General features: G+C 42.6%; 1 protein-coding gene across 1 annotated transcript; it reads left to right on the top strand.

Annotated features, from left to right (window-relative positions):
• The first annotated feature begins 685 nt into the window (after nucleotides 1-685).
• Nucleotides 686-12,641, top strand: LOC144056292 (protein Wnt-2b-A-like). Its single transcript, XM_077572938.1, has 5 exons — nucleotides 686-813; nucleotides 4,418-4,638; nucleotides 7,500-7,777; nucleotides 8,489-8,753; nucleotides 12,198-12,641. The coding sequence occupies exons 1-5, from the start codon at nucleotides 686-688 to the stop codon at nucleotides 12,425-12,427; spliced, it is 1,122 nt and encodes a 373-aa protein (XP_077429064.1). The 3' UTR covers nucleotides 12,428-12,641.
• Nucleotides 12,642-13,406: the final 765 nt, after the last annotated feature.

Genomic DNA, 13,406 nt, shown 5'->3' on the forward strand with positions numbered 1-13,406 from the left:
TATTTTGTCTTTTATTGAATCTACAAGCACATTTCCGTTTAACATTCGTAATTATTTCTTACATGTCAAGCTAATTATAGCTAGTTAGCTATATAGCTAGCTAGCTAGCACCATTTTAACATTCTTTTCGTCTAGCCAAGCTAGCTGAATAGTATCATTTTATTCTTAATTATTTTTAGCTAGCGACACAGACAGAGCGTTGAACTAAAAATAGCCCAGATGATTTCTTACTTGTACCTTTCACAGTATGAAAAAAAAAAAAAAAAGGAGGTGATGGGTGGTGGGCTTGGTTGTACAGCGGGGTGGTCGCAGCGGAAGGTGGGTGTGTCACATCCCATCACGTGCGTTTGACGCGCAGCAGGAGGGTGTGCGTGCGTGCGCGCGCGCAGAGAGTTTACGCATCTTCAGACGCGCTCTAAGGATATACAGTATATAAAATATTTTCCACAATGATATACGTTAAACGCTCCCATCGAAACAACTAACCCGATGAACGAATGGCGTTTTAATGATGATCCGGGCGTGAATGACGCCGGCCTATTCAATCGAGCGGACGCCGGGACTCACTGATGGGAGCTTCGCCACACCGCTTAAAAAAAAAAAAAAAGTCATTTGATGCTTTTTTTTTTGTTTTTTTTTGCTCATTAACGATGGACGTCGGACGTGCACCGAGCCGTGACCAAACATGAGAGAGCAATCTGCGGACTCTACGATGGGAAAGAGGACGACGCTGCGCGTAAACTCCAAAGCTAAAGTGTACATGCTCACTTGGCTGCTGCTCGTCTGCACGCCAAGAGTGGATTCATCCTGGTGGTGAGGGAACGTTGACGTTTGCTTCACATTGAACGGCAATTCATTGCATAGTATACAGTATTTTTTTTATGCATGTAGCACCCTGATGAGATACTTTTTTTTTTTTTTTTTTTTACTGCACGTGGACCTAGAATTGTCCAGGAATACTTACTGTACGTCATCCTATTTGCATGCTGAGAAAGACAAATACAGAAATGCGCACGTGGAAAGAACTGTAAATTAAATAAGATAATTTATAATATTATAAAAGGCATACGAGGAAATTAACTAATTACAAAAAGATTACAACATGACACATATTTGAAATAAATGTACAAAGGAAAATAAAATAAAATTATCCATGTTAATAGGCTATATATTAAAATTAATAATTATTAAATATTTAAACCTGTAAAAATTAACATTTACTTAAATAAGTTACAAATAAAATAACTGATAAACCAAAATACATGATCCATAATTAATATGAATAGCAAAAATTAAACAATCAAATTAATAATAAAAACAAACATATAGATAACGGTAATAAACCAAAATAAATATTTATAAAAAAACATATTAAATATATTCATAAAATTAGCTATCGTTACTATTACATAATAATGTAGTATAATAGGAAAGCAACACATGAAAACGAAACAGAACACAATTGTATTATAAATTATTCATCTTAAAAAAATATGAGAAAAAAATAGAAACTATAAGATATTACAAAATGAGTACAACATAAAGTAAATCAATGATAAATACATAGAACCAAATGAAAAACGAACGTTACCATATCAACAAAATAAAAAATGATGCAAATAAATCAGAAACAAAAAATATTTAAAAAAATAAATAAAATTGAGGGCTGTTCCTAATATATCATCGAGGGCCCTCAAACACACACGCAGCATTACAAACACATTCATAAATGTGAGGAAGAGAGTTTTCAAGCGTACCTAATATTTTGGCCCGAGCCTTGATGAAGATGAATGGTGTGGTGGAGGTTGTACATCATCTCCCCTATCCTGTCCCATCCATCTTGAGCTGCGACTGAAGTGTCAGGTGTGCGCGCGACTGCGTGAACAAATGAGCCTTGATCACTCGAACAACAACAGTTCAGTGAGCATCAAAGCAGCAACTTTTGGTCCAAATTTTCTGTAGTCTAATCACAAAAAAAAACTTTTCCTTTAGCTTTAGGTGAAGCCAACTCCCATGAAGTCCTTTTTTTTAACTGCCATTTAGTGCATCTGATAAAAATTCAATGCAGCCCTGCTTACCTTTTGACTTTGACATGATGGCAGGAGGAATGGATGGGTCATGCAGTGTAGAGTCACTTGAAAGTAGCTCTGAATCTTCACCCATCTAAGCTGACCAAGTCACGGGCAGAGAAATGCAGTTTAAAGATGTTTTTTTTTTATGTAAATCAGCCCCGATGTGCATTTTCCCGATACTGTATATAAACGATTGACATGATTGTTTAATTTCACACTTGGATGGTGGACAGGCACGTGTATACAAGCCATCCGTCCGGCCAATTGTCACCACCGTTAGGCGCCTCACTGCGTCTAAGTGTGCGTCCTCAAGTGTCTTTTGGCACAAGTCGCACCCCTGCTCAGCTTTTTTACCACTGACCACACCGTTGCGCTCTGAGAAGCCACGGCCATAACGGGAGTGGAAACTGGGCGACGCGCAGCGATCGAAGGGACTCTTGTGAGGATGTAGACTCGGGTTTTAAACGGTTACTCGTACCGTATGGCGGCATGTGATGGACCCCCTTTCAAGCATTGCAATAAAGTCAGGGGGTTATGCTATCTGAGTGAGCGAGCGTGATTGGAGCAGGTAAGCAAAAAGATTTTGAAGGCCAGGAAACACATGCACAAGGGTTCGGCTTAAAAGTCCACAATGTAAAAAGTTATTGAAGAATTGTTCAAGGGGAGATCCAAGGTGAACTATTTTTGAGCGTGGCTACATTTACACGCAGTTAAGGTCAAAATGACAGTTTCTGAAACATTTGGGATATGCCGATAATGCGTCGAAACCGCGACACACGGACATCGTTACAAAAATAGACGGCATTACCTTCGATAAAAGGCATTACATTCATGTCACGCACAACATTAAAACGCATTCAAACCCATAAATGTATAAAAAAAAATAAAAATATATATATATATTGTCCTTCACTCCCACTCTGACTTGAAGAGGTAGCTTAAAGCAATGGTAGTTATTACAAAAAAACTGGCCAGCAGGTGGCAGCAGAGTATAAGAGACCAGCCAGGGCCATGTTGCAACAAGCTCATTTTGTTTTCAACAGGTTTGTGAATAATGATGCAACTTAGCTATATTCTAATGCTAATTGCTGCAAAACGGAAAAAAGATACAAATCTAAAGCTAAAGCCAAAGCTAAATCAGTCGAAATCTAGTAAAACAGCCGGGAGCGAAGGGGGTTGCTTCAATGAAAATGGCTGAGAGTGACTAATAAAGTAGCTCCAAAATTGCGGTTTTATCCTGCGTCGACAAGTTTCGCCATTTTTGTTTACCTCTGCTTGCGTGTCCGGCGTACGGACTTATATACACACATTTATATAGGTGTGTATATATACACACACACTGCGGCATTTTTTCCATAGGAGACAAAAAATAACGTGAAAACGTAAATCATTGTATTCAAGTTAGGCTCGTTTAACGAGTGGCAACGTAAGATGGCCGCCGCACATACAAGCAGTTCAGCCTAGCATTCCTTGCGACTATAGCAGGCGTGGGCAAACCTGGTCCTCGAGGGTCCGGTGCCCTGCAGGTTTTGGGAGGTTCCCCTCTTCCAACACAAGCTGATTCCAATCAACAGGATCGTTATCAGGCTTATGCCGAGCTTGCTGATGAGCTGATCATATATCAGCTGTGTTGGAGAAGGGAAACATCCAAAACCAGCAGGACTCCGGCCCTTGAGGACCGAGTGTGCCCACCCTTGGACTAGAGTATGCGCGGAGCACAAACCAAGGTTCCGTTTGAAGGAGGTACCCCGATTTATATGACCAAATATTTGGGTCAGAAAAGGTTTTTTTCACGTTTGCATGGAATATTTTATCAATAATCAGGTTTGTTATCGACTGCATGTGAACGTAGTGATTGTGTCCGAATGCGAGCTGTTCTGCACTCTCGCCACTTTCATGATACTTACTTACATAACAACCATCTCCAAGCGCAGTTTTTCCATCCTTGACTTGGACGGGTGAAGATCCAGAGCCACTTTCAAGGGTCTACACACCAGGGTTCACCAATTCCGGTCCTCGACGTCCGGAGTCCTGCAGGTTTTAGATGTTTCCCCCTACTAGCACCCCTGATTCATATAATCAGCTCAACAGCATGCCTGATAACGATCCTGATCTTTAGCAGGACTCTGGACCTGGAGGACCGGAATTGGTGAACCCTGGTCTACAGTCTGAAACATCTATAGGCCCATAGGTGCGACCAGTATCTATATTTGATACGAATACAAACCTGATTCATTTGTGATCAAATTGAACCCATGTTTTTAATGACATAATCTTTTTCATATCTAAACATTTCAATGCTTTATGCAACAATGTATAATGTCCGCCGCCCCCCCCCCGCGCAGGTACATCGGCGCGCTGGGCGCTCGGGTGATTTGCGACAACATCCCGGGTCTGGTCAACAAGCAGCGGCAGCTGTGCCAGCGCCACCCGGACCTGATGCAGTCCATCGGCGAGGGTGCCAAGGAGTGGATCAAGGAGTGCCAGCACCAGTTCCGCCACCAGCGCTGGAACTGCAGCACGCTGGAGCGCGACCACACCGTGTTTGGCAGGGTGATGCTGCGAAGTGAGTCGGGTGCGACTGGGTCGGGGGGACGTGGGCTCTTTTCCAACGTGTGTGAGACACTCCAGTTAATCACCCTTGTAAATGTCGACGGCGCGATCAGATAAGTACATAATGAATGGATGTCTCATGAATAATTCCGCCATATAAACACAAAGAGGTGTTTTTTTTCCTCCTTCCCGGGGAATAAGGGAAAGTGGGAAAGTGGATTTTCTCTCGGAAAAGAACAAGCAGCGCAATTGAGGGATCCACACTGGTGATGTATAAACAGTAATAGGAGATGTAAATATTTGGGGAGATGTTTCTGGCAGCCGGACAAAGCTTGACGGCCTGACATATCGCCTGGGTTCTGCTTGGTTGCGTGAGCGGGAATGAGGACAAGAGTTGGGGCCCGAATACCCCCCCCCCCACCCCCTCCAAATTTCTTCTTTTCTCTTAAATGAAAACAAAGGCCAGTGATTGAGAAAGCCTCCACATGTGCACATGAGAAAAAAGGTGAAAAGAGAGTCGGCCGGGCTGTGATGTCATTGGCCTGCTACAATCCACCGTACATGGACTGTGTTTCATAGGGGCTATGAAAATAAATGTACTATAAACCAACCAAAATGAGCTATTCAAACCATTTTGACCAAAACAAACTACCAGTGGGAATGTACTGAACCAGTCTAACATAAGACTGTTCAGACTTAACTAAACTGTAGACTTTATTCTGACTGTGTCGTCAAATGTGCAAAACCAACCAAACAACAAAACTACTAGACAGTATTTAGATCATACCAAATTACAATCCTTCCTGTATCAACCAATGGTGATGTTCCAAACCAACCAAACAACTAGACAAGGGTTCACGAATTCCGGTCCTCGATGTTCGGAGTCCTGCAGGTTTTAGATGTTTCTGCCGATCCAACACATCTGCTACTAAAGATCAGGATCGTTATTAGACATGTTGATGAGCTGATTATATGAATCAGGTGTGCTAGTGGGTGAAAACATCTAAAACCTGCAGGACTCTGGACCTTGAGGACCGGAATCGGTGAACCCTGATTTACTAGACCATTTTGACCAATACTTGAAAGTCCTTTTTCTTACTGTCCTCTCTCTTTACTGTATCATGATCATCCAATGTCGATGTTCTAAACCAACCAAACAACTAGACAAGGGTTCACGAATTCCGGTCCTCGATGTTCGGAGTCCTGCAGGTTTTAGATGTTTCTGCCGATCCAACACACCTGCTACTAAAGATCAGGATCGTTATTAGACATGTTGATGAGCTGATTATATGAATCAGGTGTGCTAGTGGGTGAAAACATCTAAAACCTGCAGGACTCTGGACCTTGAGGACCGGAATCGCTGAACCCTGATTTACTAGACCATTTTGACCAATACTTGAAAGTCCTTTTTCTTACTGTCCTCTCTCTTTACTGTATCATGATCATCCAATGTCGATTTTCTAAACCAACCAAACAACTAGACAAGGGTTCACGAATTCCGGTCCTCGAGGTTCGGAGTCCTGCAGGTTTTAGATGTTTCTGCCGATCCAACACACCTGATACTAAAGATCAGGATCGTTATTAGGCATGTTGATGAGCTGATTATATGAATCAGGTGTACTAGTGGGTGAAAACATCTAAAACCTGCAGGACTCTGGACCTTGAGGACCGTAATCGCTGAACCCTGATTTACTAGACCATTTTGACTAATAAATTGAAAGTCCTTTTTCTTACTGTCCTCTCTCTTTACTGTATCATGATCATCCAATGTCGATGTTCTAAACCAACCAAACAACTAGACAAGGGTTCACTAATTCCGGTCCTCGATGTTCGGAGTCCTGCAGGCTTTAGATGTTTCTGCCGATCCAACACACCTGATACTAAAGATCAGGATCGTTATTAGACATGTTGATGTGCTGATTATATGAATCAGGTGTGCTAGTGGGTGAAAACATCTAAAACCTGCAGGACTCTGGACCTTGAGGACCGGAATCGGTGAACCCTGATTTACTAGACCATTTTGACCAATACTTGAAAGTCCTTTTTCTTACTGTCCTCTCTCTTTACTGTATCATGATCATCCAATGTCGATGTTCTAAACCAACCAAACAACTAGACAAGGGTTCACGAATTCCGGTCCTCGATGTTCGGAGTCCTGCAGGTTTTAGATGTTTCTGCCGATCCAACACACCTGCTACTAAAGATCAGGATCGTTATTAGACATGTTGATGAGCTGATTATATGAATCAGGTGTGCTAGTGGGTGAAAACATCTAAAACCTGCAGGACTCTGGACCTTGAGGACCGGAATCGGTGAACCCTGATTTACTAGACCATTTTGACCAATACTTGAAAGTCCTTTTTCTTACTGTCCTCTCTCTTACTGTATCATGATCATCCAATGTCGATCCACAAAACCAATCAAATAGCAAAATTGTTTTAGACTCTTAAACCCTCCGACAGCTATTTAGACCAGTGGTCCTCAACCCTGATCCTCAGGGAACGGTATCCAGCCTGTTTGCCATGTCTCCCACAGCCAACACAGGTGGAGATCGTTATCAGCCTTCTCCAGAGATTGCTGATTAGCTGATGATATGAATCACCTGTGTTGGCTGTGGGAGGCATGGAAAACAGGCTGGATACCGGTCCCTGAGGACCAGGGTTGGGGACCTCTGATCTAATGGATTTGCATTATTGTGGACACAAAACAAGTTACAATTGCTATCTATTACATTTGACTTTATACGCGTTTCCTGGGCTCAATAGAAATGAAAGAAAAGGACACAGAGTTGACAGGAACAGAATCATATATAAAAAAAAGGTACTCACAGGTAAATCTACTGCACTGAGTCCCACTTGTTCTTCTTCTCGCCAGGCAGCAGAGAAGCAGCATTCGTGTACGCTATCTCGTCGGCCGGGGTGGTCTACGCCATCACCCGGGCGTGCAGTCAGGGCGACGTCAAGATCTGCAACTGCGACGGGCACAAGCGCGGTCAAGCCAGCGACCACCGAGGCAGCTTCGACTGGGGCGGATGCAGCGACAACATAAAATATGGCATCAAATTTGCCAAGGCGTTTGTGGACGCTCGAGAAGGGATGGTGAAGGATGCCCGGGCGCTGATGAATCTGCATAACAATCACTGTGGAAGAATGGTGAGTCGTCGTACGGTTCTGATTAACTGTTGTATTAGCGTTCCTGCTAATACATTTGGGGTCTGTCCCAATTTAAATGACCCAATCTAATGGTCTACGTCAATGATTGCGTTTCAACCCATGTTAAGTGTGCCAGTCTAGAGTTGTTTTCCAGTTCCGACCAAACTACTAAGCTAGCATCTTTTTTTACATCTTTGAGGTCTGCCGATAGCATACTTCGGAAGGCCCGATCTTCGTGGTCTGCGCAGATGACATTGCGTGCCGTACCTCGTTGAACAGGTCGGGATAGATTTGTTGATAAAACTGCTGCTATCCTATCTTTGGACTCGACCAATAGTGGTCCTCTAAATCTGGGACGGTTATGACACATTCACAGGAACATCTGAAAAAAAGATGAATCCCTTGTTAGAACCATTTGAGAGATTGTTAGCATTAGAATCCTATGGTTTTTGCAAGTCCTGCAAATAGAACTGGCAGTAGATAAAGCGTGTTGAACCTTGTTCATCTTTTTGGTCTCATGCTTAGCAGAGTTCTTAGAGTCCCTGGTTCCTTTTACCCTCACACTCTCGTGTATATATCCCACAGACCATAATTTCCCCTCGAAAGAGACTCACTTAAAAGAAGCAGTGAGCAACCTCAGGGTCGTTCACGCCTTGGCCAATGGCCAACATGGCAGGCTTAACGCCCCGTCAACTCTGACCTCTGCTGCAGGCCGTCAAGCGCTTCATGAAGCTGGAGTGCAAGTGTCACGGCGTCAGTGGCTCCTGCTCCCTGAGAACCTGCTGGCTGGCTATGTCCGACTTCAGGCGGACGGGCGACTACCTCCGGAAGAAGTACAACACGGCCGTGGAGGTGACGATGAACCAGGACGGCACTGGTATCATGGTGGCCGAGCGCGACTTCAAAGGGAGCACCAAAAACGAGCTGGTGTACGTGGAGAACTCGCCAGACTACTGCCACATGGACCGTGCGCAAGGTATCGCAACACTCTTCATACACTTCATAGGCCGATGTTGTCAAACGTAGAGTGGAGGTGAAAATGCTCAAGTGTGGCGGAACCAATTTAGAAAATGTGCAGATTTGTATATTTGTATGGGATGAATTGTCAAAATCCTCATTTGAGTAGGGAATACCTCAAAGCGGTTGGTGGCCAGGTGGGTGGTGGGTGGTGTCTGGTCGGTGCTGGATTTCACTTTCCTTTCTTTGGTCCTTCCTCGGGTCTCCTGACAGCCTCACGACTCTGGCTGGAAGTGTTCGGTTTAGGTGAACGGTAATATAATGCAATTACACACTACAGTCCGTGCTATGCTATTAGCAATATACTGTACTTGTTGGGATTAATTGGACATATAAATATGAGATAAAAGACCCAAAATGGTGTGTGGAAGAAAACAATGGATTTCACTTTCCTTTCCTTTCTTTGGTCCTTCCTCTGGTCTCCTGACAGCCTCACGACTCTGGCTGGAAGTGTTCGGTTTAGGTGAACGGTATGGGATTTTTTAAATAGGTTTTAGGTGAATTAATGAATACACAGACACACTCACATACAAAAAAAAAATAATAAATAAAAAAATAATAAAATTATTATTTTTTTTTTTTTTTAAAGAAAGAGAGAGAGCACTGATGATGACATGTCAAATCGGTGAAATTACCGAATGAACAATACTGAGCTCTCCAGAAGAAAAAAAAAAGGGAATACCTCAAAGCGGAGATGTTCAAGCAAAAGGGGTACCCCAGGCAGTGAATCTGATATAAGTAGTACTATATAATATAATATAAGCACTGCGCAACAACCAGAGTGGATGAATGGTGTGCTGATTTAAGCAGGGGTACCTCCGAGAACGAAGCCCATTTTAGCAGAAGTACCCCAATAAGTGTCCATTGAGTTTGTCATTATTGACCAAGTTGTTTGTCAGGAATGTATTGCTACAATATGCATTCCGAGATTTCGATTGTCCGGATCTACTTTTCGCAGTTTACCATCGATCAAACAGGCACTTGCTTGATGCCATGTCGTCTTCAAACACAAAAAAACCAGAGGCGTGAAGTGAATGTTCGCATTCCATCACAGCTTAAAGTCCACCGATTTGCCCTTTCCCATCCGCTTTAATTCCTGCCATTTGCTTTGCCTTGTTAAGGATCCGTCTCCCTGCTCACATCCAGTCTCTTCAACGGAGCGTGAAGGCACTCGCTAGATGATGTGGTGCACTTTTAAACGGAATACCTTTGCTCCTCCTTGGCTTTGGGCTGATACCTGACGTAATGACTCAAAAGACGGGTTGTTAAAAAGTGATCTTAAAAAGGGAGCTTATGATGCCTCCTCGCTGCTAATCTCTATTGTGTAGGAATTCACGGCCCGGGGATACACGCAGGCTTATTTTTCAAATCCTTCCTTTGGTCACTTTTAAACAGGGATTCCTCTTAGCCTGAGGGAAATATCTTCTCTTATCCCTACTCTTTACATCAGGGACGCTTGGTCATTATTGGCGGCATTTGATCTTCACACCTGAGCACAGCTTTGGGTTCGGGTCGGAGAGTATTCAAATGACCTGTCTGGGAATGTAACCTCTGTGGGAAAGCTGATATTTCACTTGAGTCTCGGATTGAACTTTGACAAATATATTCATTGGCTGGTAGAATGATACGACATTCCATTAGAGTTTCCCTGACATTATTTGATAAACTCTCTGTAAAGCGTAGACTAAAAACACGTACTGACGTTGAGTGCTTTGATAACCTCAGCTATTTGGTGTAAGATTTCTCCAGTATCAAGGTGTCTTTGAATAAGCATTATAGTGAGATAACGCCGTAAAAGATTAAAGACTTTAAAAAAAAAAAAAAATGTGACAGTTATAGAGCACTACCTGGAGTAACGGTTTTGAAATGCCTTGCAATATTATTACACTTCTTAGTTTGACATTGCGGATCATTCCCTGACAGCCTGCAGAAGATCAGTTGAGAATTGTGGCTGTAAAGACAAGACTGGAAACACGTATGTGAGATAAAGCCATAAAAGACCATCAACTGAGATTTGAACTCCCCCGTTCTGATCTGTCTTTTGCAATAAATCAAAGTTAAGAATAGCAACTTGAACATCGACTAAAAACACAAACCAAGACGATTGCTTTCAACTACGTGCAGGGATGTGATTTGACCAAAGTGAAATTATCTGAAAATTTAGCCGGGGGTCTGGGGGCCGCTGGCACCCATCTAGGTCCAGGGCAGTGCCCTGGTGGGGGGACACGGGGGGCAAAGCCCCCCGAAGCTCATGGGTTTTCCGTGTTTTTAAGTACTTTCAATGCACTCACATGACAAAGAAATAGACAAAACAACAGCATAAATTTTCAATGTATATTGAACTATCCCATATAAAATGGCAGTTTTAGTCAACTCAAAATCAGTCACATTCAAAAACATTGGACTGTCTTTGCTTTTAAAAACTATCACTGAGAATATCATCATATCTAACTAATGTGATTACTAAGTTAACACATAAATAATGTTGAAGAGTTCAAATTTCATGAACAAATAATTGTATCATGACCAAATGAAAAGTAACTCATATTAGAGCATACCACAAATGTCTTTGTTATAGCAGAAGATGTTATCTGTCGGAGTCATGTGCATACACAATGAACTACTAAAAAAAATAAAAAATAAAATATATTTTTTTTCTTTTTTTTGGGGGGGGAGATAAAAAACGCGGAATTCCGCGAATTAGCGAAAAATCACATCCCTGTACGTGGGCTATCTCATGTAACATCTTCCAGCATGAACAAAGTTCTTAATTTGACATGAGATAATCTGACTAAACTTTGAAGAAGTTAAGACAGACGAACTGATTATTTCTTGGACTATTTGGTGTGAAATGTCTTACAATGTAAATAGGCGTCTCGGTTTGACAGTAAGTAGTTCAATAAGTGGCTGAGTCAGTTGAGACTTGCGACTGTTCAGCTACAGTATGTGAGATAAACAATTGACAAATCTGACTGTTCAAAGTGTTCACAATGAATTTTGAACTCCTCCACCTTGGTCTGTCTTGTGTAATAAATCATTTAGAAGTAAGTAAGAGTGCTTGTATGACAGACATAATTCAATTTAAGTCTCAAGGAGATTGGCGGAGAATTCGGACTCCTAGAGCACACGGTCTAGAAATACAAACTGACTTGTGAACCTCAACTATTTGTTATACTCCAGTATAAATAAGATTGTTGGTTTGAGAATTCCACCTGAGAATAGTGACTGGCAAAGTTCCAAGGTCGAAATCCCCCATTGAAATGAATGGCGGGCGACCAGGGGTCAAAATCCCCCACAATAACAAACATTGACTGACAGTCATTTTAAAACGTCAAGCTGTAGATTAAGAGGATGTGACACAGCGATAATCATCGATGCTTCTTTTTTTTTTTCCCCTCGGTAGGCTCCCTGGGCACGGCGGGCCGCGTTTGCAACAAGTCGTCGAGGGGCACCGACGGCTGCGAGGTGATGTGCTGCGGGCGGGGCTACGACACCATGCGCGTCAAACGCCTCAGCCAGTGCGAATGCAAGTTCCGGTGGTGCTGCACGGTCCAGTGCAACGACTGCGAGGACACGGTGGACATTCACACTTGCAAGCCCCATAAGCGACCCGACTGGCTGGACTTGACCTAAGGTCGTCTTCGCCTGTGTTGCATTGTGGGATTTTTTTTTTTTTTTTTTTACAATAAACATTTGGCCAAGGACGTTTACTGACTGATGCTAAGACTGGAAAATATGCCCAGTTGTTGATCATGAGCTGCTTGAATGTTTCTGACCATTTGTGGAACTTTGGAAACATTTGTTGAAAATTCTATAAATTACACGTGCTCCAGCAGACAGTAGTGTGAAGCTCCAGATAAATATATATATTTTTTAATGATAACCTTCAATGAAACAGAAATACAGTGCCTCTCTGTACTGTGTCCCTAAACATGGTAGCATAAAATAGATCGCAAATAACCATCTTTAGACGGAAACTTCTGTACCTTACATTGAGTAGCTAGCAGTTAGCATTTGTTGAGCTGGTAAATTCTACCACAATCTGTAACTTTCTCTGCGTCATCTTGAGAGGTTAACCACCCCTGTTTTCTTCGATGTCAACTCCACAAGGATCTTCGCTTGCCTCTCGGACCTCTACTGGAATCTTGCGTCACGCTGCTGCTATACACTGTGAAGCCGGCTAGCTATCAAGCACAAAAAAATTTTTTTTTTTGCCAACAGTTGCACGGTTCTATCGGAAAAAAAAAATGCAAATGGTGACTCAAGAATAGGCAAGGCTTTACTCTACTGATAATAGCCCTGATGTTTAGCAAATTCATCTTTCTTTAGGTAAACACTGACAAGCTTTTCTCCCGTTTATTAAGAGAGCTTCTTAAAATGGCTGCAATTGTATCTCCAACAAGCATGGACTTTTCTTTGCAAAAATCACCAGAGAGCGGCGGGGGGGGGGGCTGGGGAACCATCTTGTGTTGACGTTGGACACTTGCTGTTTTCGCACATTCACTTCTGACGCCTCACTGAAAACTTTGTTCATTTCTACCTCTGGTCCCTTGTCTTTGTTTCCATCTTTGCTTGTTTTGATTCGCACATGCACAACCCCGAGCCTCGTTAT

The sequence above is a fragment of the Vanacampus margaritifer genome, chromosome 8 (assembly GCF_051991255.1).
Source record: "Vanacampus margaritifer isolate UIUO_Vmar chromosome 8, RoL_Vmar_1.0, whole genome shotgun sequence".
NCBI lineage: Eukaryota > Metazoa > Chordata > Actinopteri > Syngnathiformes > Syngnathidae > Vanacampus > Vanacampus margaritifer.